A 25778-nucleotide genomic window follows, 5' to 3' on the forward strand; every position below is an offset into this window, starting at 1 on the left:
AACAGGAGAACACTTTTGCCTGCAAAACTTATGGCACTCAGAGTGGGGGGAAGGTTCACACCCCGAGCAACAAAAGTTTTCCTGACATAAGCGCTAGTGTAGATACAGCCTTAGAGAAACAAGGTGGGTGAGGTAATATCTTTTATTGGACCCACTTTTATTGGTGAGAGAGACAAGCTTTTGAGCCACACAGAGCTCTTCTTCAGGTCTGGGAAAGGAACTCCCAGCAAAACGTGAGATGGAACAGATTGTTTAGCATGAGTAGTTAGCACATATTGTAAGGTACCATTCAAAAAACCATTGTAGAGTGACCAATTAACAACTCTGCAGTCATAGGACAAAGAGAGGGAGTTAGTGGGTTACAGATTGTTGCAACAAGCCATAATTCCAGTGTCTCTGTTCAGTCCATGATTTTTGGTGTCTGGCAGAGCAATGAATTTAAGCTCCCAGGCTCATCTTTGGAAAGCATTGTGCAAGATTTCCTTTGAGGATGAAGATGGATAGGTCAAATCAGTCCTTATTAAATTTCATCCTATTTATTTCAGACCATATCTCCAGTTTGTCAAGATCATTTTGAATTCCAATCCTGTCCTCCAAAGGGTTTGCCTCCCCTTCCAGCTTAGTGTTGTCCACAAACTTTATAAGAGTATTTTCTATGCCATTATCCAAGTCATTTATGAAGATATTGAATAAAACGGTATACAGGACAGATCTCTGCAGAACTCCACTCAATATGAACATCCAGCTTGACTACTCTCAGAGTATGGTTTTCCAATTGGTTGTGCACCCAAGGTTTGCGTAGGCTATATATTTCCTACTTTGCTTAGGAGAAGATCATGTGGGACGGTATCAAAAACCTTACTAAAGTTGAGATGTATTACATCTACTGCTCCTGCTTACTCACAAAGCTTGTTATATAGTCAAAGAAGGACATTAGGTTGGTTTGACATGATTTGTTTTTGACAAATCCATGTTGACAGTTCCTGATCACCTTATTATCATCTAGGTGTTTACAAACTGACTGACTATTTGGTCCATTATCTTTCTGGGTACCGGTTAAGATGACTGGTCTATAATTTTCTGGGTTGTCCCTATTCTCCTTTTTATAGATGTGTACTATATTTGCCCTTTTCCAGTTTGCTAGGATCTCCAGTACTCCACAAGCTCTCAAAGATAAACACTAATGGCTCTTCAGCCAGTTCCTTAAGTATTCAGGAAATATTTTGACAGGCCTTGCCAAATTGAAGACCTCTAACTCGTCTAAGTAATTCTTAACTTATTCTTTCCCTATTTTAGTTTAAGATTATAGATTAAGCTTGGATTAGCAGTAATCATTCTGCAACTCCCTGCAGAATTCCAACACCAGCTAAGGATTGTCTATAAAAGGAAACTGCACAGCTATAGCAGAAGAAGATATTCTACTATAGCTATTCCTTAATAGCTAATTGTATGAACGCTATTCTGGAACAAAAGTAACTTTACTCTGCAATAAAGATTTGTTTATTCCAGAATAAAGTGTTGACATGGGAAGCTATTCTGGAATAGCCATAGCTGAATAGATTATAGCTATGCCGTCAATTTCCCAATGTAGACAAGCTCCAATATGATGGGAAGAAAGAATCATGTTATCCTGTTCCTGACCTCGCATTATAAATGCACCCCATAATTTAATCATCCAGCCTTCCAACAGGGGCAGGCTTAATTTTACTCATCAAATTAAACAAGCATTCCTGTATTACGCCTTCCTATAGCTTATAGACAGGAATTTTACAAGGAAAAAAAATGTGGGGAGGTAGATGTGGAGACACCGTCTTTGTGCAGTGCTTGCGACATAGGAATGAATCTCACACACCCGCTCATACTTGCAGTACAGTTTATGCACTAGGACACCAGCTCCAACAAAGAGTCATTTTAAAGCACACCCATAACAGAAACAAGTGAATGGGGAAGAGCATCCAACACTCCCGCATACCAACGTTTTCATTGGATATGAATACTGTAGTTAAAAATGGCCATTGAAACCCAAATATGCCCCACACAGCAGCTGAATCTTGACACCACCAACCATACTCCTGAAGAAAAATACAACAAAAAAGAACACTTCTGTAGTTCTCACAATGTTTTCAAGAATAATATTCCTGAGAGGATTTTACAAAGGAACAAACCACTTTATTGGGTAATGAAATGTTGTTAAGTTGAGGCTTCTGATAAATGTGCAAACAGTTTATTACCTGGAGAGTTATCCCCAGAAGTTTACAAACCAAAGGCTGAATCTGAGAAAATATAGCTATATATTAATGCATTTTCAGTACCATGCTATTCTGCCCATCTTATTTACTTGTACTACGTCAGATGTAAAAAGAACCTCATTTAATGGTTTACATGGCATTGTAAAATATAGAGTCTTGCTTCTTTATCAGGATTTGAAAGTCTGTGCTGTCCACTGACATCCTTTGGTGGCAGGGTTGGAGAGAGAATTTAAAATAAAGTAATTTGAGACTAAGAAGTGAAAAATTGTTCCAAGGAATAACCTGAGTGAAAAAACTTTGATGTGATGTGATATGAAGGGCCAAATTCTGCCTTAATACACACCCCAGGCAACCTCACTGATGTCAGAGGGGTTGCCTAAGGTGCAAGCACTTGCAGGATTTAATGTAGTATAAATAAGGATTTCACTACTGTTTGTGAGATATCACCCACCCCTTTATAACAATCTTTTACGTACTTTATGTAAAAGTAATGTACTTTTACGTTATCATGTAGTCCCCCCCTCAGCTTTCCCTCCTCCAGAATAAACAAACCCACTTTTTTCAATCTTTCCTTGTAGGTCATGTTTTCTACACCTTTAATCATTTTGGCGGCTCTCCTCTGGGCTTTCTCCAGTTTACCCACATCTTTCCCAAACTGGTTTCTCTGGGCTGTAGCTGACATGAAATCCTTGTTATTTAAGTTTACAATAAAGGCGGCTAAGAAGGTAATTGCTGCTGTGTATCATAAAATAACATTTCATAGGACAGGGTTTTGCACCTCTGATTTACTTTTCTCATCGTAACAGCTAAAGGAAATTTTCTATCTCCTGTAGCTTACTACCAAAGAAAACATTTTCATAAAATTCTGCACAAAATCAACTTCCTAGACAGCATGGGAAAAAAATTAGTCTGTCTTTTGATATGTTTTTCGCTCTGATTATGAGAGAAAATAATGTGTTTTTTTCCCCTTCATCTGAAATCAGATCTACCACTTGAACATCTTTCAGAAGCATGGTTAAAAGAGGTTTACTATTCAAAAACTCTTATTCATAGTTGATGCATTATGGAACTTCTATGAATAAATTCCACAAAAAAGAAAAAAAAAATTCACTCACAATTTGTGAGTAGCATGGATACTTGCATTTCATGTAGCCCCTCAGAGTATTATGGTACACTACCATATTTTATCTTTGTACAAAACATTCAACAACTTCCTTTCACATATTGAAATCAGATTTAAAGGGAGAGTGTAAAGTATGGAGATTACAGTTTATTAAATGGAGAGCAAGGATGACATCATACTGAAAGTTTCCCCTGTCAAAAAAGTTAATTTTAAAGTCATGATAGTGGTTACTTTGGAATTCTGCATAATTATCATTTTCGTCCTCAAACACAGCTGAGCTAAGCTTTCAGGTATTCATTTAAAAGATTACATTCTTGTTCCCGTGTTCACTTCATTTTTCAACAAAATAATAGGACTAGGGTGACCAGATGTCCTGATTTTATAAGGAAAATCCCGATTTTTGGGTCTTTTTTTTTTATATAGGCTCCTATTACCCCCCACCCCCATCCTGATTTTTCACACTTGCTGTCTGGTCACACTAAACAGGACCTCTAGCAGTAAACATGCACTCTATAGATCATGTCAATATACCATGAAAAATGGTGCTGCTGTTGCTGTTAAGATACGATTCAACCAACGGCGCTTGTTCCTCTGAATGTTTCATTCTTCGTGTTCTTGTGCGGCTGTCTACATTGGACTGAACCATTAGTGGCTCCTGGCGTTTTTTTTTCTGCTTCTGTTCTAGCAATGCTCGCTGGGGGAAATACAAAGAAAAGTACTTTACTATTAGAATAAATGCCACTTTTCTAGGGGAGTCTGTGTGCACATAGCTTCTGTTCTGCAAACTGTGCTTAACTGAATGTTAATTGAACGTCATACTGTAGAATTTCCAGTAAATCACAACAGATATCCTTACATCTTCTGCAATGGCAGTCCACCTTGTATGCTATTTTCAAGTGCCAAGAACACAGTCTAATAGGACATTGGGATGCCAGGCCATAGAAAACCTTTCTAAAACTCTACTGAAAGTACCAAACAGGTCAAATAGATATTTCTGAGCAGTCTACTGGCTGTCAGAGCTGGATAAAAAACAGCATCTTTTAGGAAGCCAACAATGTGAGAGAACTGTAAATTAATATGATAACCAAGAGCATGAGGCATGAAAACACTGATTTATGTTTATGTAAATCAAGAAAAGATCATCTGTAAACTAGAATCAAGTGACAAGACTGGACACAAGCCCAGTGTAACAATGATACATGCTGAATTTTAATTACACACCCTATTTTCAATTTCAATTCTCATTTACACCAGGTGAAAAGCAGATATTAACTGCTAGAAGGCAGAGGATTGTCTTTACAATTGCATAAGTCTCTCCCTCTAGATGTTTCTAAATTTAGAATGTGATGGAAGCTGTGATAAATGAGGGGAGGTAGCTCCCTTTTATGGACACCCAGCCAGTCAGTAGCTATAGAATCCTCCTTAGCAGCTGTACCCTAATTGCCTTAACTGTAAAGGGTTAAGAGAAGCTTAACCTGAGTTGGCACCTAACCAGGGGAACCAATGGGGGGGCGCTGTACCCTTTCAAATTGGAAAAACTGCTGGGTGTGTGTGGGGGGGCTCTTTGTCTCTCGGGCTGGAGAGAGGGGAAAGCAGCAACAAGCTGTAAGCTTTAAGCCAGGTATGGGAAATCATCAGCATCATACCTAGAAACTCCTCATTTGGAACCCCAGATATGTAAGTTGCCCAGGAAAAGTTAAGACAGATGCGATTAGGAACCTTTTTGGTCGTTTTGGTTTGTGGATTCCTCTGTGCTAACCCCCTGTGCTTTTGTTTTGCTTGTTACCATTAAGCTGAACCCCAATAAAGTTATTTTTGGTGTTTAATCCCTAAAGCCTGAGTTTTCAAATGTGTTTCTTTTTTTAAATAAAATTTACCTTTTTTAAAAAAAAAAAAAATCCTTTGATTCCAAAGTCCTTAGACAAGGGATTGGTCTGTGCTCACATTGCTAAGGCAACTGGTTGGTATTTTATTCTCAAGCCTCCCCAGGAAAGAGGGTGAAGAAGCTTGGGGGGATATTTTGCAGGGATAAGGATGCCAAGAGAACCTTCCCTGAATATTTGTGAAAATCACTTGGCAATGGCAGCAATATCTGTCTAAGGCAGAAGACTGTGCCTTGGAAGAATTTTAACCTAAGATAAAGGTAGAAGATAAGCGTAGGGGGTCTTTCATGCAGGTCCCCACATCTGTACTCCAGAGTTCAGATTGGGGGGGGGGAATACCCTGACAGAAGCCAATGTATATTTATGAGGTACCATTCTATCACAGCCACAAGAAACTATAGGGGTTAAGAAGGTTTAATTGTAATAACCCAGTGTCTTATTTGTCCCCTTCCTCTGTATTATGCTGTTTTTACATGGATTGTCTTTTGACTTCTCTCCATGTAGAGAGAAGAAGAAAATACAATGCTGTTATAAATAGCAAAAGAGCTGGGTTAAAGTAGAGGAATATCCAGAGATGATCAGTTTCTGACAGCCTTCCCTCATGTTGAGTACTAATTTACTCCATGAATGATGCGCTGCTACTCAACGTGAATTAGAAGTCAGAATCTGACTCAGATGCAACATGAGAGACAAGGTGGGTGAGGTAATATCTTTCATTGGACCAACTTCTGTTGGAAAAAGAGACAAGCTTTCAAGCTACACAGAGCTTTTCTTTGGGTCTGGGAAAGGTACTCAGTGTTACAGCTAAATACAAGGTAGAACGGATTGTTTAGCATAAGTAGTTAACACATATTCTAAGGAACTATTCGAGGTGAAGTGGCCTATTAATACCTCTGGAGTTATAGGAAAAAGAGGAGGGCTAGTGGGTTACTGATTGTTGTAAGGTTTCAGAGTAGCTGAAACCTTACAACTTGTATGGTTTATTACAACTGATTGTTGTAATAAACCATAAATCTTTATTAAGACCAGGATTTTTAGTGCCTAGCAAAGATATGAATTTAAGTTCCCAGAGGTGTTAACAGGCCACTTCACCTTCAATTGTCCCTTAGAATGTGTGTTAACTACTTATGCTAAACAATCTGATCCACCTTATATTTAGCTGTGACACTCTGAGTACCTTTCCCAAGCCTGAAGATGAGCTCTGTGTAGCTCGGAAGCTTGTCTCTTTCGCCAACAGAAGTTGGTCCAATAAAAGATAACACCTCATCCATCTTGTCTCTCTAATATCCTGGGAACAGCATGGCTATAACAACATTGCAATCAGAGGCAAGATGGCATAGATATAAAGTATTTGATATTGAAAATGGGGCACAGATTGAAAGACCCTAACCCGATGGGTGTGGAGTGGACATTACAATGGAAGCAAAGGTACATAAAAGCATGTTGAAAGAGAGCCAGAGGTTCTTCGAAAGGGGGCCAAACGGAAATTAAAGACAAGGGGTGAAACCCTAACTCCACCAAAGTCAATGGTAAAATTCCCTTTGACCTTAGTGGTTATGTCTACACTGCAATTAAAACCCCACAGCTGGCCTGAGCCTCGGGCTCCCAGGGCTCAGGCTCAGGGGCTGTTTAATTGTGGTGTAGACATTCGGGCTCGGGTTGGAACCTGGGATCTACGACCTTGCAAAGTGGAAGGGTCCAATAGCATGGGTTGCAGCCCGAGCCTGAATGTCTACACCACAATTAAACCGCTCCGGAGCCTGAGCCCTGGGAGCCTGAGTTACCTGGCACGGGCCAGCTGCAGTGGGGACATACCCAGTGGGGACAAGATTTCACTCAAGGTCTTCAGAATGAGTGTTTATGTAGGCCATTTAAGAATGTGGTAGAAAGATAAACAACACAGCACATGACTTTATGACTTAGGCCTGGTCTACACTGGGGGGGGGGGGGGGGGAAATCGATCCAACTTACGCAACTTCAGCTACGTGAATAACGTAGCTGAAGTCGACATACTTAGACCTACTCACCGCAGTGTCTTCACTGCGGTGAGTCGACTGCTGCTGCTCCCCCCCACTCCGTCGTCTGCCTGCATCTCTCACGGCGGTGGAGTACAGTAACTCCTCACTTAAAGTCGTCCCGGTTAACGTTGTTTCGTTGTTGATCAATTAAGGAACATACTCGTTTAAAGTTGTGCAATGCTCCCTTATAATGTCGTTTGGCAGCCACCCGCTTTGTCTGCTGCTTGCAGGAAGAGCAGCCCATTGCAGCTAGCTGGTGGGGGCTTGTAACCAGGGTGGACCGGCAGCCCCCCTATCAGCTCCCTGTTCCCCTAAGTTCCCTGTGCAGTAGCTGCCCAGCAGGCTACCAATTGCCGGCAGTTCAGCTGTCCCTCCCCCTACTGCCATGTGCTGCTCCTGCCCTCTGCCTTGGAGCTGCTCCCCGAGCCTCCTGCTTGCTGTGCGGGTGGGAGGGGGGAGGAGAAGAAGGGGACTAATGTCAGGGTGTCTCCCTCCTGTGGAAGCAGAGAAAGAACTGACAGGAAGGGGATTGCAATGCATGACAGTTCTTTCTCTGCTTCCACACTCCCCACTGCGCCTGTACCCTGCTTACCCCAATCTCCATAGAGCAGGGGAGACACACGACAGTGCTCAGGATGGAGGGAGCTTCCTGGCAGCAGCTGCATCTCAGTTTGCTGATTAACTTAACAAGGCAGTGTATTCAGCCCCCTATTTACATTAATTCTTATAGGGAAATTGGATTCGCTTAACATCGTTTCGCTTAAAGTCGCATTTTTCAGGAACATAACTACAACGTTAAGTGAGGAATTACTGTACAGGAGTCGACAAGAGAGAGCTCGGGGGTCTATTTATCGCATCTAGACTAGATGCAATAAATTGACCCCCGCTGATCTGGCGGGTAGTATAGACATACCCAGAGAGTATTAAATCCTATCTGTTTGGGAATAAGGAGGAAAAATTCTGAAAACTGTGTGTTAATTCTCAGCTGGTTGACACTCTTGCTAGTACCCTTGTGCTTTTCTTTTTTGTTTTTTCATGGTCTGCAAAAGGAATAATGCATTCTAAGTCAAAAAAAATGAAAACCACTCAAATCACAATCATAAGAAAAAGTCAACACTAATAGTAATCTTCACAATCCTTTCCTTTCCATCACTTAAGCATGTATAGCACACTCCAAAGGCCAGGGAACTAATATTTCAAGATGTAATTTTCTGGTAGGATACCTCGATCAGCTGTGTGTGTCAATGAAAGGAGGTCTCCATATTCCACAGTAATCCAATTAAGCAAGCCCTAACTTGTCAAAAGGAAATAGGCCGAAAGCAGACTCCAAGATCTCACCTGTCTGTCAAGCTTTTGTTGACGCAGATTGCTACCTTCATCATCTAAAACACTGCAAAGACAAAGAGAATTCATTAGAAAGTATTTGTCAGTCAACAGAACACCAAGTTGCAATTACTGGAGCCATATCTTGCAGGACTTATTCATGCAAAACTCCCATAGCAGTCCATGGAAGTTTTGCCTAACTAACCCTGCACAAGGTGTCCCAAGAGAATTAAAAGCAACCCATGAAATATAAATAAAGTTCTGTGTATAATGTCTACATGCTACAAAGTTTAGATTCAGACAGATCATAAAGGAACACAAATCCGGAGTGTTTCACAAGAGTTTTATGCCTGCAGTACAAACGCTTTGTTCTCGATTACCTTATAATAAAGATACTGAAATGTACCGCAGTGGGATGAGAGTGTAAATTTCTATATAAAGCACATACAATGGTAAGGAGTTTGAGGAGCAGTTTAGCAAATCATTAGTATTTTAAATTGGCTTGAGAAAATGAATGGTATAAGCTTCTACAGGTTGAGAATCAGAACTGTTTCTTTCCTGAAAATCTGAAGAATTATACTTACAAAGGGATTCTGATTTACTGTCTGCACTCAAAAAGTCAGAGATCTGCAATCCAAATTGTATTGTGTACTACCAATTATCATCATTTTCTCTCTGCTTCTAGGTGATTGTTCATTGTTGCTGGTTGGGGGATTAGCTCATGCCAGATTCAGTCATTTTCATTAATTAGACGTTGGATGGAAATAAAGGAGAAACTTTCTTTGCATTACATTTGATAAAACTGTTAAATCCACCTGATTTGGGGGGGGGGGTGAGGGTGGGACGACAAGTTCTACATGCTGTAACATTATGACTAAAAATTTAAAGTTGATAAATAAATTCATAGATTTAATTAAATAGATGAATATAGACTTCCAAAAAATACAAATATAACATGCTTTAAAATTGACTATATTAATTTGACTTCCACTTATAACACAAAAATGTGCATCCCATACTGTAGGCACCCTTGACAATTACAAGTACAACACAAGAGAGTCAAAACTGGTTTCTGCCCTTATGTGCATTTTAAAATAATTGGAAAGTGACATAATATTAGTTCAGCATACTCTACATTTCTTAACTAGGTTGCAGGCAGCATGGTATAGAGAGTTAAGTGGGAGACTTGAATACAGGAACAACCTTTGGGCTCTCACCCTCCAGAGAACAAAGAAATAAAGATGTGCGATGAAGCATGTAGCGTAACATCGGCCTTTTAGAAGATCTGCAGCAGGCATCCTTACATATACCTTATAAAAGGCTGATGTTACAAGATGCACAGTTAAGCAAGTTTCATATTAAGAAATGGAATGGTGCCTTAGAAGAATTACAGATATAAAAGTTTGTGGGTCCTTTGGGGAGATAATGCTAGCTGTGTTATATTTAGTATACCACCTACCAGCAACCCCTGCAGCATTCCAGGCAATGAAGAGATAAATGGTTAGAATTTCAAAGCTCGTACCCACATTAGAGGCATAAAAAATGGCCTCTGAAAAGTCTCTCCTCATCTCTGCAACCAGCTGTGCTACCAGTAAGATTTCCTCAAATGAAAAGTCTAAAGGCGAGAAAAGGGGCACTGATCTGGCCCTGAAGCATCTAAGTGAACTTTAGAACATATGCAAATTTTGAGTGGGTGTCTGCTGGGGACAGCTGATCTGAGAATATCTGGGAAGATTCAGTCACGACTGCTGTTAAAACAATCCTGTTTGAAACTTTTGCTCATAGGCACTGACCCCAAGGGTATTCCAGGGCTAGAGCACCCATGGAAAAAAATTAGTAGGTGCTTAGCACCCACTAGCAGCCAAGCTTCCCTCTCTTCCCCACAGCACCTCCCATCTGCCAGCGGCCCCGCTGAACAACTCCTCCCCTTCCCTCACAGTGCCTCCCACCTGTGGCGATCAGCTGTTCCGTAGCATGCAGGAGGTGCTGGAGGGAGAGGGCGGAACCGGGTGGGAAGAGGCGGGGCAGGGGTTGAGCAGGAATGGGATGAGGTGGGGGGGGGTTGGAAGAAGAGGCGGAGTTGGGCAGGGGCGTGCCTGGGGCGGAGCAGGGGGCTTAAGCACCCCTGGGGCCCTGAGGCAGTCGGCGCTTGTGCTTTTACTGCCTCGTTCCACAAAAGACAACATCCTGAGGGACAGTGAATATTGTGGGTGCGAGAAAAGATACATTTGTTTTTGTTACTTTAGTGAAAATTGTACTAGACCCATAGGAAATGTGTCTAACTCTGAGAAAACATGGCACCATACAGATTCATTTTGTGAATCTGTGAGACTGAACAAGTGTTTCAGACATACCAGTTTGATAAATTACACTGCCGGTGTGAGAGAGGCTAAAAGAGGTGGGCATGTCAAACACGTCATAGTTATGTGTCATCTGTCAAATTCTAAAATAGCCTTAGGATCTCTGGCGAGAGGACCCTTCCTAATCACCAAACACCATAGAAGCATTATTTACTTAGCTATGCCAACTATTTATATCAGTTTCCTATTCTTATTTATTAAACACTGACAGCACAACCAATGTGGGACAAGTTACAGAAGATAACTGAGTGAGATTCTGTGCAGTGCCTCTAAAAAGCACAGTACAAAACTTGCAGCCCTGGAAATGAAAGGGGAAAGGTGCCATCAAGCCACATGACCTCTCAATTCATGGTAACTGTCCAGAATCCCATCAACACAAAGTACTATAGCACAACACCCTCCTACTCTTCTCATATGCCCCTACCATGCACACCCAACCCCTTCCAGGGCTTGCACTTGAGAGCTACAGCTGTCCCATACAACTCATTTGTTGGGTAAAATTCTCCCCTGGCTGGCCACAGGGCTTTTACAGCCCCTGTACATTGCACAGGCGTGTACAGTGGCCATAGCAGGGGTGAAAATCTCACCCATATCCCTGTCCCAGGGAGCTTATGGTCTTGATGCTGTTCTCAAAAGAACCAAGCAATGTATTTATTTTCCAAAAGACACAGTGCACCAACAGCAAAGTTTGCTAGAGATTTTCAACAAAGTACCTACAACAAATAATAATTTGTACTTAGCATCTTTCTTTTGAGAAACTCAAAGCACATTATGAAAGGTACATAAATAATATCCTCATGAGATTGTCTGCATTCTCCTGAATATTTATTTTTCCTATAATACACATAACGTCCCCAAAATATATTTTTGGACAAATGATTTTAGTGAAACGTGAGTATCAATCAATCCTAGTGCATCAACTAAAAATCCCCTCTTGAGATTTAAACTAAGTGCTTAAAAACTTAGATAACAGTCCAGAGTTTTAGAACTGCACAGGCAAAAATGGACCTGGAGAGGCCCAGAGAGGGCAAGTGACTTGCACAGTCACGTCATTTGCAGATTTGGAAATAGAACTCTGTTTTCATGTCATCTCCTGCATTATACGTTAGACCATTCTGCCTCTCTCAGATGATACAGCAAATGAGCTATAGACTTCATCATACACATTCCCATATAAACAAATTAATTATTATTGCAAACCATTATATTCCAGTAATATCCTGGTTTGTCTGTGATGCTAAGTATTGTACCATGGATATGGTGGCTAAATACTTAGGATCTAACTTCAGATTTTCTATAGCACACTTCATCATAATATCCAAGCGGGGCCCAGTGGTCAGAACAGAGGAGTAGATGGCTGGCCTCTTCAATTCCATTTTCAACTTTAGCTATGATTCATTGGGCTAAACAGGCTAACTCCAGACTTTGTGTAAACAAGAGCAACTCCTACAGAAGTCTGGGCCAAAACCTACAGTGTTAAAAATGGTGATTTAAATTACATAGTATGTAGGAACTGGTCAGAAAATTGATGTAATTGTCACTGATTTAGCATGCAATGGATTCAAAGCGACTGCCTTACATGCTGAATGGGGCCCAAAGTAATGAATCTCCAGCCAGGTGTTGTGACTATTGTACTTTTTAAGACACTGCTTCATACCTTCTTCCTGTTGAATGAGATTATTTTTAGAATCTCCAAGTATATGCAGCCACAGCTGGGACTGAGAGCTGCTTGCCAACAACTTACGAAGCTCTTTTGCTTCTTCCATAGACCCTTCTCTGTGGCCTGATGGCTATTTTCTAAATTTCTGGGCTGTTTTCCACATTCCTTGTATAAAGAAGTGTAAACTGCAAACCTTGTCCCTCGGGTTGTTTAAGCTTCAAACTGTCTCATTTAAATTGAACACTAGTCATCTGTGAAATCGAGTCCTGTTGGAATGTGAACATGCCAGCCTCCTCTTGGCTCCTTAGTTCACTCTCTGTGAAATGTGGACTGGAATACATCCTTCCCACCCTCCTTCAAAGGGGCAATGTGAGGCTTAATGTTTATAAAGAGTTTTGGAGAGCCAAATATGCAGGCATTAGAAAAATATTATTACTGTCCAAAGAATTCCTACAGCTCATTTTCAGACAATCCTCTATGCTACAGGACATCACTTAGGCTTTGCCTGGGCTAGGATTTAAAAATGTGATGTTAGAATGCATTAGCCAACAAGTTCTAATTAACAAGGTGGCACTAGACTTTTCAAACATGGCAATGAATATGTTAAAATGTGCTAAGATGGTCAAATTAATGTCTATATTTTATCTCAACCAGTTTAGCATGTATGAAAGGCAGGGTACCTTTTCTGCACTAGACTGTTCAGATGCATTAGAACATGTTAGCCAACACATTCTATATCACACCTTCAAATCCTTCCTAGTCTAGACACAGGGGTTTTATTCTTGAGTAAGTACAGAATACCAACAACAGTGTCTGTGGGTGCATTCTGCCCTCGCTTAATGTCTGCGTATCTCCCAGTGAAGTCAATGATGAAAATGAGGGTAGAATTTAGCCTTCAGTGTTTTACTGTTATATTAGTAGGTCACCCTCAGCAGGAAATATAGTGTCCCATTATTATTTTCTAAGGGACAGCATTTACCCCTGGAGCAAATGGCTAATGACCGCTATTTCACATTCCCAAACGCCCCTCAGGAGAAATTATAATGAGGCTCAATGACCCACCAGATGTGTCATTGAAAGGACATTTGACATCTTAAAAATAGGTTTCTGGTGCCTGGATAACTCAGGTGGCACCTCCCTGTGCTGCCCTAAAATACCTGCATGAAAATCCTGGGATGTGGCCTGTTACCAGCACTGAAGTGACAGGTGTAGATGAAAACCCAGTATAAAGAATTAGCAGAAGATCCTGCCACAACACTTAGCATCCCTGGCATATAGATGCCCCAGCCCTTAGTATCAAACTACAGAGGATTCTTTTCAACACCATTTTATGAGAGACAAGAAAGTTCAGAATCAGCAGTGACACTTTCTTCCAAACCTGTGGGAGAAGCATAGTCCAGTAGCAGCATCCTCTACGTTTCCCCGTTCCCTCTGCAGACAGGGGAAATTTTCATATTCTCCCTCCCAGCTCTGCATGCAGAGGACCCAGTGACTTAGGGCAAATCTACACTACAAAATTAAGTCAACCTAAGTTAGGTCAACGTAAACTGCCTTACGTTGACCTAACTCTATAGTGTAGACCAGGCCTAAGACTATCACTAAACATAGTTGTGAATGAACAAATGGACACAGTTTCACTGATCAGTGGTCACAATGATGGAGAGGGTCTGTGACTAAAAGCACAATACAATGGCAAAATTGATTGGAGTATTGTGGTGGGGCTGCTTTCAGAAAGTAGTTGCGTATAGAGTGAGGTTACTAGATTAAATCTGGCCGTACCTTTGACATGCAAGTCAGAAAATCTTCATCAACATAAAGATAGTCAGATTTAGTAAGTCTTAATTAGGTACAAATTATTACAATAATTACATATATTAAACAGCTGAGAATTTTAAGGCAAATTAGAATGAGGATATGACAATCAACTCTTAGTGTTGATTAAAACCATATATTGGTAGCTATTTTTGCCAAATCCTAAACACAATCTATCAGAAAAGGATATGTTGTGTAAAGTACTGAAAGATTTATTGCAATACAGTTCTAATTTAAATGAAGTTAAAGATTTAAAACTTATGTAGATCAACTATTAGATAATTTTCAATACAGGATCTGTCCTGTACTCCTAGCTCAGGTACACTCCCCTTTCAGATAAGTAGGTATATGCCTTGTATAGGTGTCAAGATCAGGCCGATAAGTCTATGCTTTAGAGATTTGCACTAAAGACCTGATCCAAAGCACACTGAACCCAAAGAGATCACTGACTTAAATTGGGCACTGTATCAAGCCCTAAATTTAAAATGGATGACCTCCTATTTTAAATGAGTAATTTCATTTTAATATTTTCCTCCTCATTCACCGTCGTTGATTTAATATGTTTCACAACAATCTTTTGGCTAGACTACTATGTCTGATATTACTTCGTCATCAATGCACAAAACATGCATGATAGAAATGCCTCAATGCAACATAGATAAAATTCATCACATTTTTTAAGTTCCGTATCATAACAAAGGTAAACAAACAAAAAAATCAGTGATAATTTTATTATCATAGAATCATATACTTTAAGGTCAGAAGGGACCATTATGATCATCTAGTCTGACCTCCTGCATGATGCAGGCCACAGAATCTAACCCACCCACTCCTGTATCAAACCCCTAACCTATGTCTGAGCTACTGAAGTCCTCAAATCGTGGTTTAAAGTCTTCAAGGTGCAGAGAATCCACCAGCAAGTGACCCGTGCCCCAATCTGCAGAGGAAGGTGAAAAACCCCTAGGACCTCTCCCAATCTGCCCTGGAGGAAAATTCCTTCCCGACCCCAAATATGGTGATCAGCTAAACCCTGAGCATGTGGGCAAGACTCACCAGCCAGACACCCAGGAAAGAATTCGCTGTAGTAACTCAGATCCCACCCCATCTAACATCCCATCACAGGCCATTGGGCATATTTACCACTAATAGTCAAACACCAATTAATTGCCAAAATTAGGCTATCCCATCATACCATCCCCTCCATAAACTTATCAAGCTTAATACTGAAGCCAGATATGTCTTTTTCCCCCACTGCTCCCCTTGGAAGACTGTTCCAGAACTTCACTCCCTCTGATGGTTAGAAACCTTTGTCTAATTTCAAGTCTAAACTTCCTGATGGCCAGTTTATATCCATTTGTTCTTGTGTCCTCATTAGTACGGAGCTTAAATAATTCCTTTCCCTCCCTGGTATTTGTTATATCCTAGGGGGCAACAGTTTTAGGAAGAATTCACTGAGACACAGAGAGCTGTGAACCTTTGAGCAGTCATTTATTGTGCTAAACACAGAACTAACAAAAAGCCAGCCCAAAAAGGCTGGGCTATCCCCTAATAATCTAACTCAGTTGCCATAGCAACACAAGATTCTATTCCCACGACAACCAAATACACAGCAGTATTTATTCTTCTGATATATTTAGAGAGAGCAATCATATCTCCCGTCAGTCTTCTCTTGGTTAGGCTAAACAAGCCAAGCTCTTTGAGTCTCCTTTCATAAGACAGGTTTTCCATTCCTCGGATCATCCTAGTAGCCCTTCTCTGTATCTCTTATTTTAGAGTCTTGTTTATAGGAAATATTTCAACATCCAAAAAATGCCCCAAACAAGATATGTGAGAAGCCAGTGAGAGCCAGATTTTAATAATAATAAATGGAGATATACCTATCTCACAGAACTAGAAGGGACCCTGAAAGGTCATTGAGTCTAGTCCCCTGCCTTCACTAGCAGGACCAAGAACTGATTTTTGCCCCAGATCCTTAAGTGGCCCCTTCAAGGATTGAGCTCACAACCCTGGGTTTAGGAGGCCAATGCTCAAACCACTGAGCTATCCGTTCCTCCCTCCCTATTTAGTTTATATACAATGGAAGCTTTAATATAGACTACAAAAAAGTTCCCCAATTTGGGAGTATACTGGCAGGAGGTTCAGTAAATAAACCTCTCATTACATTTATTTAATTTTACACAGCTGGATTTCAATGTAATGTAAAATTGGAATGTCTTGATTCAAGTAATGCATTTCACAGTAGTTAATTCTCAACTTCTGCTCACAAAATGTCTTTTTAAAAGTGCAAATTGTTCACATTTCACTAAGTCCCTGCAAGAAAAAACAAAAACTGAAAAATTTATTCTACTAGAAAGTGCAAAATGAACATATTCACTAATTATTTTTAAAGTGAAGATATCTTTGAAAAAGGAAGCAAGTATTGAAAATGCGTTGGTGCTTTTTTTCTCCTTGCTGACTTTGCTTCTGCACCACTCACTAAAGGGAATATTTTCAGTGAAACAGGTTTACAGGCACTAGACCAGGAGTCGTCAACCTTTCAGAAGTGGTGTGCCGAGTCTTCATTTATTCACTCTAATTTAAGGTTTCACATGCCAGTAATACATTGTAACATTTTTAGAAGGTCTCTTTCTGTAAGTCTATAATATATAACTAAACTATTGTTGTATGTAAAGTAAATAAGGTTTTTAAAATGTTTAAGAAGCTTCATTTAAAATTAAATTAAAATACAGAGCCCCCTGGACCGATGGTCAGGACCCGGGCAGTGTAAGTGCCACTGAAAATCAGCTCGCATGCCGCCTTCGGCACGCTGCCATAGGTTGCCTACCCCTGCCCTAAACATATAACTTGTCTGTGCAGCCCAGCTGTCAAGAGACATACAAATTGCAGTGACAAATGCTCCAGTTCAGACAAGCAAATGCACTAAACATTTGGTCCTTCACACACTGATTCGAAGTGTCAACCTTGGATTTTCCTTTTTCCATTATTACGATTACTTATTTGCATTGCAGTAGCACCTAGATGTGCCAACAAAATCAGAGCCCCACTGTTCTAGGCTCAGTACATGCACATCATAAGAGGCAGTCTCTGCCCCAATCAGCTCCCAACAGACAAGGGTATGAAAAAGTAAATATTACCACCATTTTCCAGATGGGAGCAGAAGCAAAAATAAATTAAGGATGCACATTTTCACCTTTTTTCAGAGTAAAATAAAAAAGGATTTAGTATTACAAATACCAATTGAAACAACATTCACGATCAAACTGGAGAAAAAAAGAGCCAGCACTAAGAGTTCTCAAATCTTTTAATTTGGACTTTATTTTTATTTTGAAAAAAAGCATACACAAATATGCATAATAGAAGTAGAAGGTCTTAATTTTTTAGATCAAGGCTGACTTTAAGGACACGAGTTGGTGGGAATTTAAACAACTATTTAAAACTTTCAGAGTCTTATCTGACATATCAATGATTTATGTTTCTTCTCATAAATTAAATAAATAAATAAATACAAACCTATAAAAAAGGTAGCATTTGGCTTGCTGGATACTTGTTTCCATGACATTTGCCCAATTACATTTTAACAGTTTGCTGACAATCACTTCACTAAACAGATAGTGATAAAATCTAGACAAACACTACTGTAAAGCAATGGTTTTCAAACTATTTTTCTGGCAATCCAGTTGAAGAAAATTGTTGATGCCCATGACCCAAGAGAGCTGGGAATGAGGGGTTTGGGGTGTGGGAGGGGCTCAGAGCTGGGGCAGAGTGTTGGGGTTCAGGGGTGAGGGCTGTGGGGTGGGGCCAGGGATGAGAGGTTTGGGGTGAGCTCAGGGCTGTGGCAGGGGGTTGGGGTGCAGGATGGGGTCAGGGCTCTAGACTGGGGGTGCAGGCTCTAGGGTGGGGTTGGGGATGAGGGGTTTGGGGTGCAGGAAGGGGCTCCAGGTTTGCGGGGAGGCTCAGGGCTGGGACAGGGGATTGGCGTTCGGGATTACATCGGGCGGCTCTCGGTAGGCGGTGCAGCGGGAGTGCTAAGGCAGGCTTCCTGCCTGTCCTGGCACCAGAGACCACACTGTGCCCCGGAAGCAGCCAGCAGCAGGTCCAGTTCCTAGACAGAGGCTTCACGCAGCTCTCGCCCGCAGGCACCGCCCCTCCCCCCCAGCTCCCATTGGCCGGGAACCAGTCAATGGGAGTGCGGAGCCAGGGCTCGGGGTGGAGGCAGCACGTGGAGCCCTGTGGTCCCCCCCACCTAGGAGCTGGACCTGCTGCTGGCCACTTCTGGTGCACAGCGCGGTGTCAGAACAGGCAGGGACTAGCCTGCCTTAGCCCGGAAGCACCACCAACGGGACTTTTAACGGCCTGGTCGGCGGTGCTGATCGGAGCCGCCACGACCCACTGCCTTCCATTCTGCGACCCAGTACTGGGTCGCGACCCGCAGTTTGAAAACCACTTAGAAGAAAGTTTTCCAGCAGTACCACTGACCTGCTTTTACTTCCGCTGCAGAAATCCAACAATAGGCTCAAGGAACTCCCACACTGTACGTGTGTTCCAGAGGGAATACCACATAATTAACTCCTTAAAGGAAGTTTAATTAAATAAGTTCCCAAGCCAGTCAAGCTAATAAACTGCCTTTAGAAGTCCCCACATATGGTACCTACTGTGCTCCCATGCAGCCCGTATGCTGTAGCTCCCGAGAAGTCACTTGGCAGAACATTAGCAGTCCTCATGACTATATTGCATAAATTCTGTAATTAGAGAATCCCTTTAGTTGGATAAATTTCTTTTAATGTATGTGAGGTCAATTCATGCTGGGCTACTCACCAGGACCCTCTAACCCCAAAGTACTTGATCTAAGGAAGAATCTCCAGTAACCATCTTTTATAGTAGGATGGGTAGTTTCTCTCCTGAGGCCTACAAGTACCTAAGAGAAAGCAGAAATCCAGTCTCTGAAACTCACCTTAACCATTCAGTAGACAACTGGTGCCAGGAACTGTAATGAAATGAAGGACTCCACTCCTGTATGTGAATGTTTTTTAACCCACAGAACCAAATGCAGAGTAGACTAACTAGGATTGCATTGTATTTTTCACTCTGTAGTTCATACCACAAGTAAAAGCACTTCTGTGAAGGAGTGCAGCATTATTTAATTTCTAGGGCAGCTGTTCGATGAACCTCTAAAAAGACCCAAAGAGATGAAGCAGGAGGAGGACTAAAGAGAGGGGCAGAAATATACCGATATCTATTTTGTATATATAATATTTGTGTTAGAATTAACAGCACTGATTCAGCGGGTAAATACAAGTAAATGAAGAAGAGCGAACAATGTATTCATGTTTTAAGTAACAATAAAAGTAATTCCTGCAGGGCACATGGCTAGTACCAGAGACTGGATTTGCGGTTGTACTGATAATTACAGAACCAAGTACTTATTTAAAAAAAAAAAAATCCTGGTGGGCAGAATAACTTACAAATCACTGCCATTCCTAGAAGGTCTCATTAACTTACTGTTTGAAGTGTTGGTCCCAGAGTGGTTTATCTGAATATTCATTGTCCATTCTATAAATATCAGAGTCATAGTTTAACTCCAACATTCCCCTATTTGTGGATTAGGATTACTTTTGGAATTTTATACTTTAAATCAGTCAATACATAGTAGGGGTTTTTGGGGGGTTGGGGGAAGGGAAGAGTTTGGTGATGGTATTTTCCTTTCTCTGCCATCACACACTTGGTAGTCAAATCTGTACAAGCAATAATACTGGCCTTTAGCAACACCTCCTTCTAGAAATCACACAGATGAAATGTCAACATCTTGACTCAGCTACCCTGCCCTGCATATCACAAAGCCAATGGATTTAACTAAAGAAAAGGTAAGTATATTGCAACAAGAATATGTTTGCAATTATTTTCTCAATTCCAAGTGCCTGATTGTTAAACTAAACTCTAATGAATTCTCCAAGGATGCATGCAATACCCACAGTAACCTATACAACTCATAATTTTGTTTAAATTTAATTCAGATTATTCATCAAGATACATCTCCACGGGTATGGCTGAAGGGGCACATGAAAGTGATTGCAAACGTAGAAATGAGATTTTTTTGTAAAAATTACACTCAGAACAAATTTTTAGAGAGAGATAGAAGTCAATTAGACTAAACTCCAGGAGTAGAGTATTATGGGATATACAGTCAAGTAGCATTACCAGTCGATCAGAAAGGCAAAACAATCGTGTGCATTCTCTATATTAGAATATAAAGTAAGAACTGTAGATAAAGAATGTATGTGCTATGTATCAATCAAATGTGGTTTAATATTCTGACAATAAGAGCCCAATCCTGAAAAAGATGCCAAGTGTGTTCAAATACCAAAAATGAAGTTAATGCGAAAAGAAGGCACTCAGCAGGACTGGATTCCAAGTTAGAATCTCAAAGAAAGTAGGCTTCAGGAGGAGGTGGGGGGAATGGGTTTTGTTTTAAAGTCTTTATGAAGTATTTGGATTGGTGACTTTCAATTAGTGAGGCAAAAAAATCAGGTGATAATCTAATAGGTGACAGAATTGTCTCCTGCAGTATGCCTGAGTGCTTTAAGAGACCCATTTACCTAGAAAGATCTATTAAACTAATATTTGCACAGATTCATTCTATGCAATTACAGACAGGTGACTGAGAAAGCACAAAACAGTAAATTACAGGTAATAGAAATGAAGCCTGAGCCCTGGTCTACAATACGAGTTTAGGTTGAATTTAGCAGCGTTAGGTTGATTTAACCCTGCAGCCGTTCACACAACCAAGCCTGTTTTGTCGACTTAAAGGGCTCTTAAAATTGATGTCTGTACTCCTCCCCGGCAAGGGGTTTAGCGCTAAATTGACCTCACTGGGTCGAATTTGGGGTAGTGTGGACACAATTGACAGTATTGACCTCCGGGAGCTATCCCAGAGTGCTCCATTGTGACCGCTCTGGACATCACTCTCAACTCAGATGCATTAGCCAGGTAGACAGGAAAAGCCCCACGAACTTTGGAATTTCATTTCCTGTTTGGCCAGCGTGGTGAGCTGATCAGCACAGGTGACCATGCAATCCCAGAATTGCAAAAGAGCTCCAGCATGGACTGAACGGGATGTACTAGATCTGATAACTGTATGGGGAGAAGAATTCATGCAGGCAGAACTCTGTTCCAAAAGATGAAATGCCAATATATTTGCCAAAATCTCCAAGGGCATGATGGACAGAGGCTACAACAAAGCAGTGCCGCGTGAAGATTAAGGAGCTCAGGCAAGCCTATCAAAAAACAAAGGAAGCAAACTGTTGCTCCGGGTCAGAGCCCCATACATGCTGCTGCTATGATGAGCTGGATGCAATTCTAGGGGGGGCCCCTATTGCTACCCCACCACTGTCTGTGGACACCTGCAAGGGGGGAATCTCGCGCAACAGGGATGAGGATTTTGTGGAGGAGAAGGAGGAGGTGGTTGATGATAGCGCACAGGAGGCAAGCGGAGAATCCCTTCTCCCCGGCAGCCAGGAACCATTCATTACCCTGGAGCCAATACCCTCCCAACCCTCCCAAGGCGGGCTCCCAGACCATGAAGCCAGAGAAGGCACCTCAGGTGAATGTATCTTTGTAAATATAATACAGGGTTTAAAATCAAGTGTGTTTAATAATTAATTTGCCCTGAAGACTTGGGATGCATTCACGGCCAGTATAGCTACTGGAAAATCTGTTAATGTGTCTGGGGATGGAGCAGAAATCCTCCAGGGACATCTCCATGAAGCTCTCCTGGAGCTACTCTAAAAGCTTTTGCAGAAGGTTTCTGGGGAGGGCAGCCTTATTACATCCTCAATGGTAGGACACTTTTCCATACCAAGCCAGTAGCAAGTAGTCTGGAATCATTGCCGAACAAAGCATTGTAGCGAATGGGCCCAGGTTTTGGTGAAATTCAAGCAACATCCATTCTTTATCTCTCTGTGTTAGCCTCAGGAAAGTGATATCATTCATGGTCAACTGGTTGAAATACAGGAAATTTGTTTAAGGGGACATTCAGAGGTGCCCGTTCCTGCTGGGCTGTTTGCTTTTGGCTGAAAAGAAATCATCCCCGCTGTTAGCCATGCGGTGGGGGGAGAACCGTTCATGCTGAGCTGTTCATGTTTGGCTGACATGGATCTTCCCTGATACTAGCCATGCGGTGGGGAGTGAAGCGATCATCCCAGAGAAGTGGAGGGAAAGGGGGGTTGAGTTGTGCTGCACTTTCACCCTAAAACCATAGCCCCTCCTTTTAAATGGCCAACCCAATGGGCTTTGCTTGGTATGGAAAGGAGGGTGCTGCTGTTTGAAATCATTTCCACATGTTATGAAGGCTGAAGAAGCCGAAACCCTTTGCCTTAATATTGCTGCCTTCAAGCCGAATTCTGTTGCCTGGCCGAGCGTGTGTGATGTCTCACACTAAACCGCCAGACACTCAATATAAGAGGCAAAATGTGACCTTGTGCCAAAAGCACATGTGCTATGTAATGTGAATCACTTGATTCAGTGAGAAATAGTCTTCCCTTTGTTCTCTAAAATGTATCTTTTTAAATACTACTCTCCCTTTTTTTCCTTCTGCAGCTGCAAATGTTTCTACTCTCCCCCTATCATCTCCATCCCAGAGGCTAGCGCAGATTAGAAGGTGAAAAAAACCACACTCGCGATGACACATTCTCAGAGCTCATGCAGTCCTCCTGCACTGAAAGAGCTCAGCAGAGTGCGTGGAGGCAAATGATGGCAGTCCAGGAAAGCATTAAATGAACGCGATGAGAGGAGGGAGGAGCACAATGAGAGGAGCAGGATGCAATGCTGAGGCTAATGGGGGAGCAAACGGACATGCTCAGGCATCTGGTGGAGCTCCAGGAAAGGCAGCAGGAGCACAGACTGCCACTGCAGCCCCTGTATAACTGCCTGCCCTCCTCCCCAAGTTCTATAGCCTACTCACCCAGATGCCCAAGAACGCGGTGGGAGGGGCGGGGAAGGCTACGGCAACACTAATTGGCTTACTCATAGAGAGGTCCAATCGTTCAACAATTCAGCTGGACAGGCTAATATTTCAGTACCCTACCCAACCATTGGTAAAATGAAATGTGTTAAAAAAGAGCTTCGGGCGGTACGGTACACCATACCCGTAAGCTATTTATAGCCAGTACGGCATACTGGAAAGACACAGGAGAAGCAGAATGTGGGGCCACCCAGCAGCCCCACACCGGCAGCTCCTCTGGTGCAGCTGTACTGCCCCCAGCCCTTCCACGCACCTGCGTGCCTGCATCTCTTGTCCAGGGTCTGTACAGCAGCCCCGCCAGAGGACAGGGCTGGGAGCAGTGCAGCCATGCTGGAGGAGCTGCTGGAGTGAGGCTCGGGTGCCAGTGTGTCTGAAAAAAATACTCTCTGCTATTAGAGGGAGCTGGTTTGAAGCTCTTCTGCTGGCAATTCCCAAAGCAGGAGTGACTATAAACTGACTATTGTTCCAGAGAGCAAGCCCTCCTCTTCTTTTAGCAGCTCACACAGCACTGTGCCATGTCCACTCACTGGGAGCACTCCCCCGCACCAGGTAACATGGGGTGGATCATGGGGAGAGAAGGGGGACTGCGAGGGGCCCCACCCCCTTTTAGCTGGTACAGCATATCGGTAAGAAGTTAATTCTACTTGCACCACTGCTCCAGGACAGCATATAAATCCAGAAATCTAAAAAACACACTATAGCAAATAGTAAATTAAGTGACTCAAGTGGGAAAGAAAAAATATGGGAAAATGAAACACATCACACTGCTCTACAGACAAAATGCTTCTGAAATAAATGTAGTCAAACTTTACTAATTCTGGGTCACTGAATGAAAATGATGCTTAAAATTGTTGATTGGCTCTAGTTTGCAAGATATGCTATTGGGTCAGCATATACGACCCTTGACTTCGGAATGACGGAGGATAAGTGAGTTATAAAGGGAAGGGATCTCAATTTAAACGAGAAATGACTAAAATACATCTTTGACTGGATCTATGAATAAATCTATGACTGGGTTTGGACAGTACTTGCTTTTTAGGCAAAACAATGAATGATACAATCTGAAGCTGGTATTGCGTCATACATGATATGAATTGCATCATGTTATTCCTAGAAGTCATGGATGATGCAATCATAATGAAACTTACATCACTCTGCTGAACAAATTGCCCTATAATAGCTCTAGAAATCATACAGTGTCACGCTCTCTTATTTGTCAGTGTTTGATTTTGCAAAGGGACACATTTCTGTTTAGTCAAAGTGAGCAGAGATGCCTCGTACTTGTGTGAACAGTGCAGATAACTTCTGCTATGTTTGTGGTGAAGTGACTTTGGCATCACAAAAGCGCAGTATAACCACTATGGTTAAGAAAGACTATCACCTTTATTTTGGCTGCAAAATTGGAGATCAGGACAAGAGGTGGTCCCCACACATATGCTGCAACACTTGTGCAACAAATCTTCGACTGTGGTTGAACAGGAAAAGGAAATCAATGCCTTTTGCAGTGCCAATGATTTGGAGAGAGCCAACAGATCATACCAGCAATTGTTACTTCTGCATGGTGCCTCCAGTTGGGAAAGGTGTGTCAAAGAAGAAAAAGTGGACTGTGCATTATCCAAACATTCCATCAGCTATACGCCCAGTACCCCACGGAGAAGGACTGCCGGTTCCTGATGCACCAGAATCATTCTCACTTGAGTCAGACGAGGAAAAGGAAGAGGATGAAACTTCTGGTCCTGAACCATCAATGTCACAGGACCCACATTTTCTCCCATCCTCCTCCTCTGAACCACACCTCATAACACAAGGTGAACTGAATGACCTTGTCAGGGATTTGGAACTACCCAAGAGTAAGGCAGAGCTGTTGGACTCCAGACTACAGCAGTGGAATCTCCTGGCAGGTGATGTTAGGGTTTCCATGTTCCGTGACCTTCAAAAGGATCTTGTCCCATTCTTCTTCATGGAAGGTGATCTTGTAGCCTGCAACAACATCGATGGTGTGATGGCAGCCCTCAACATCGTTCACGATCCAGATGAGTGGAGACTGTTCATTGATTCATCGAAGACGAGTCTTAAAGCTGTTTTACTGCATAATGGCAATGTTTTGTCATCAATTCCAGTTGGTTATGCAGTCCATATGAAGGAAACCTATGACAACATGAAACAACTTTTGAGGTGCATAAACTATGACCAACATCAGTGGCAGCTTTGTGGCGATTTGAAGGTTGTTGCTCTCTTGCTTGGTCTGCAGACTGGATACACAAAGTTCTGCTGTTTTCTCCACGAATGGGATAGTCGTGCAAGAGATTCCCACTACATCAAGAAAGATTGGCC

At 41.9% G+C, this 25778-nt stretch overlaps 1 protein-coding gene across 2 annotated transcripts in view; it reads right to left on the reverse strand.

Annotated features, from left to right (window-relative positions):
* The window catches only part of TUB (TUB bipartite transcription factor), a 103032-nt gene that overhangs the window by 48688 nt on the left and 28566 nt on the right, over positions 1-25778 (reverse strand). For both annotated transcript variants that reach the window (XM_034770103.1, XM_034770102.1), the window contains exons 2-3: positions 8612-8663; positions 3904-4066 (exon numbers count right to left, since the gene is read on the reverse strand). In XM_034770103.1, the coding sequence (XP_034625994.1) occupies positions 3904-4066; positions 8612-8663 (215 nt within the window). The remainder of the gene's footprint in view (positions 1-3903; positions 4067-8611; positions 8664-25778) is intronic.

Source organism: Trachemys scripta, chromosome 4 (genome assembly GCF_013100865.1).
Source record: "Trachemys scripta elegans isolate TJP31775 chromosome 4, CAS_Tse_1.0, whole genome shotgun sequence".
Taxonomy (NCBI): domain Eukaryota; kingdom Metazoa; phylum Chordata; order Testudines; family Emydidae; genus Trachemys; species Trachemys scripta.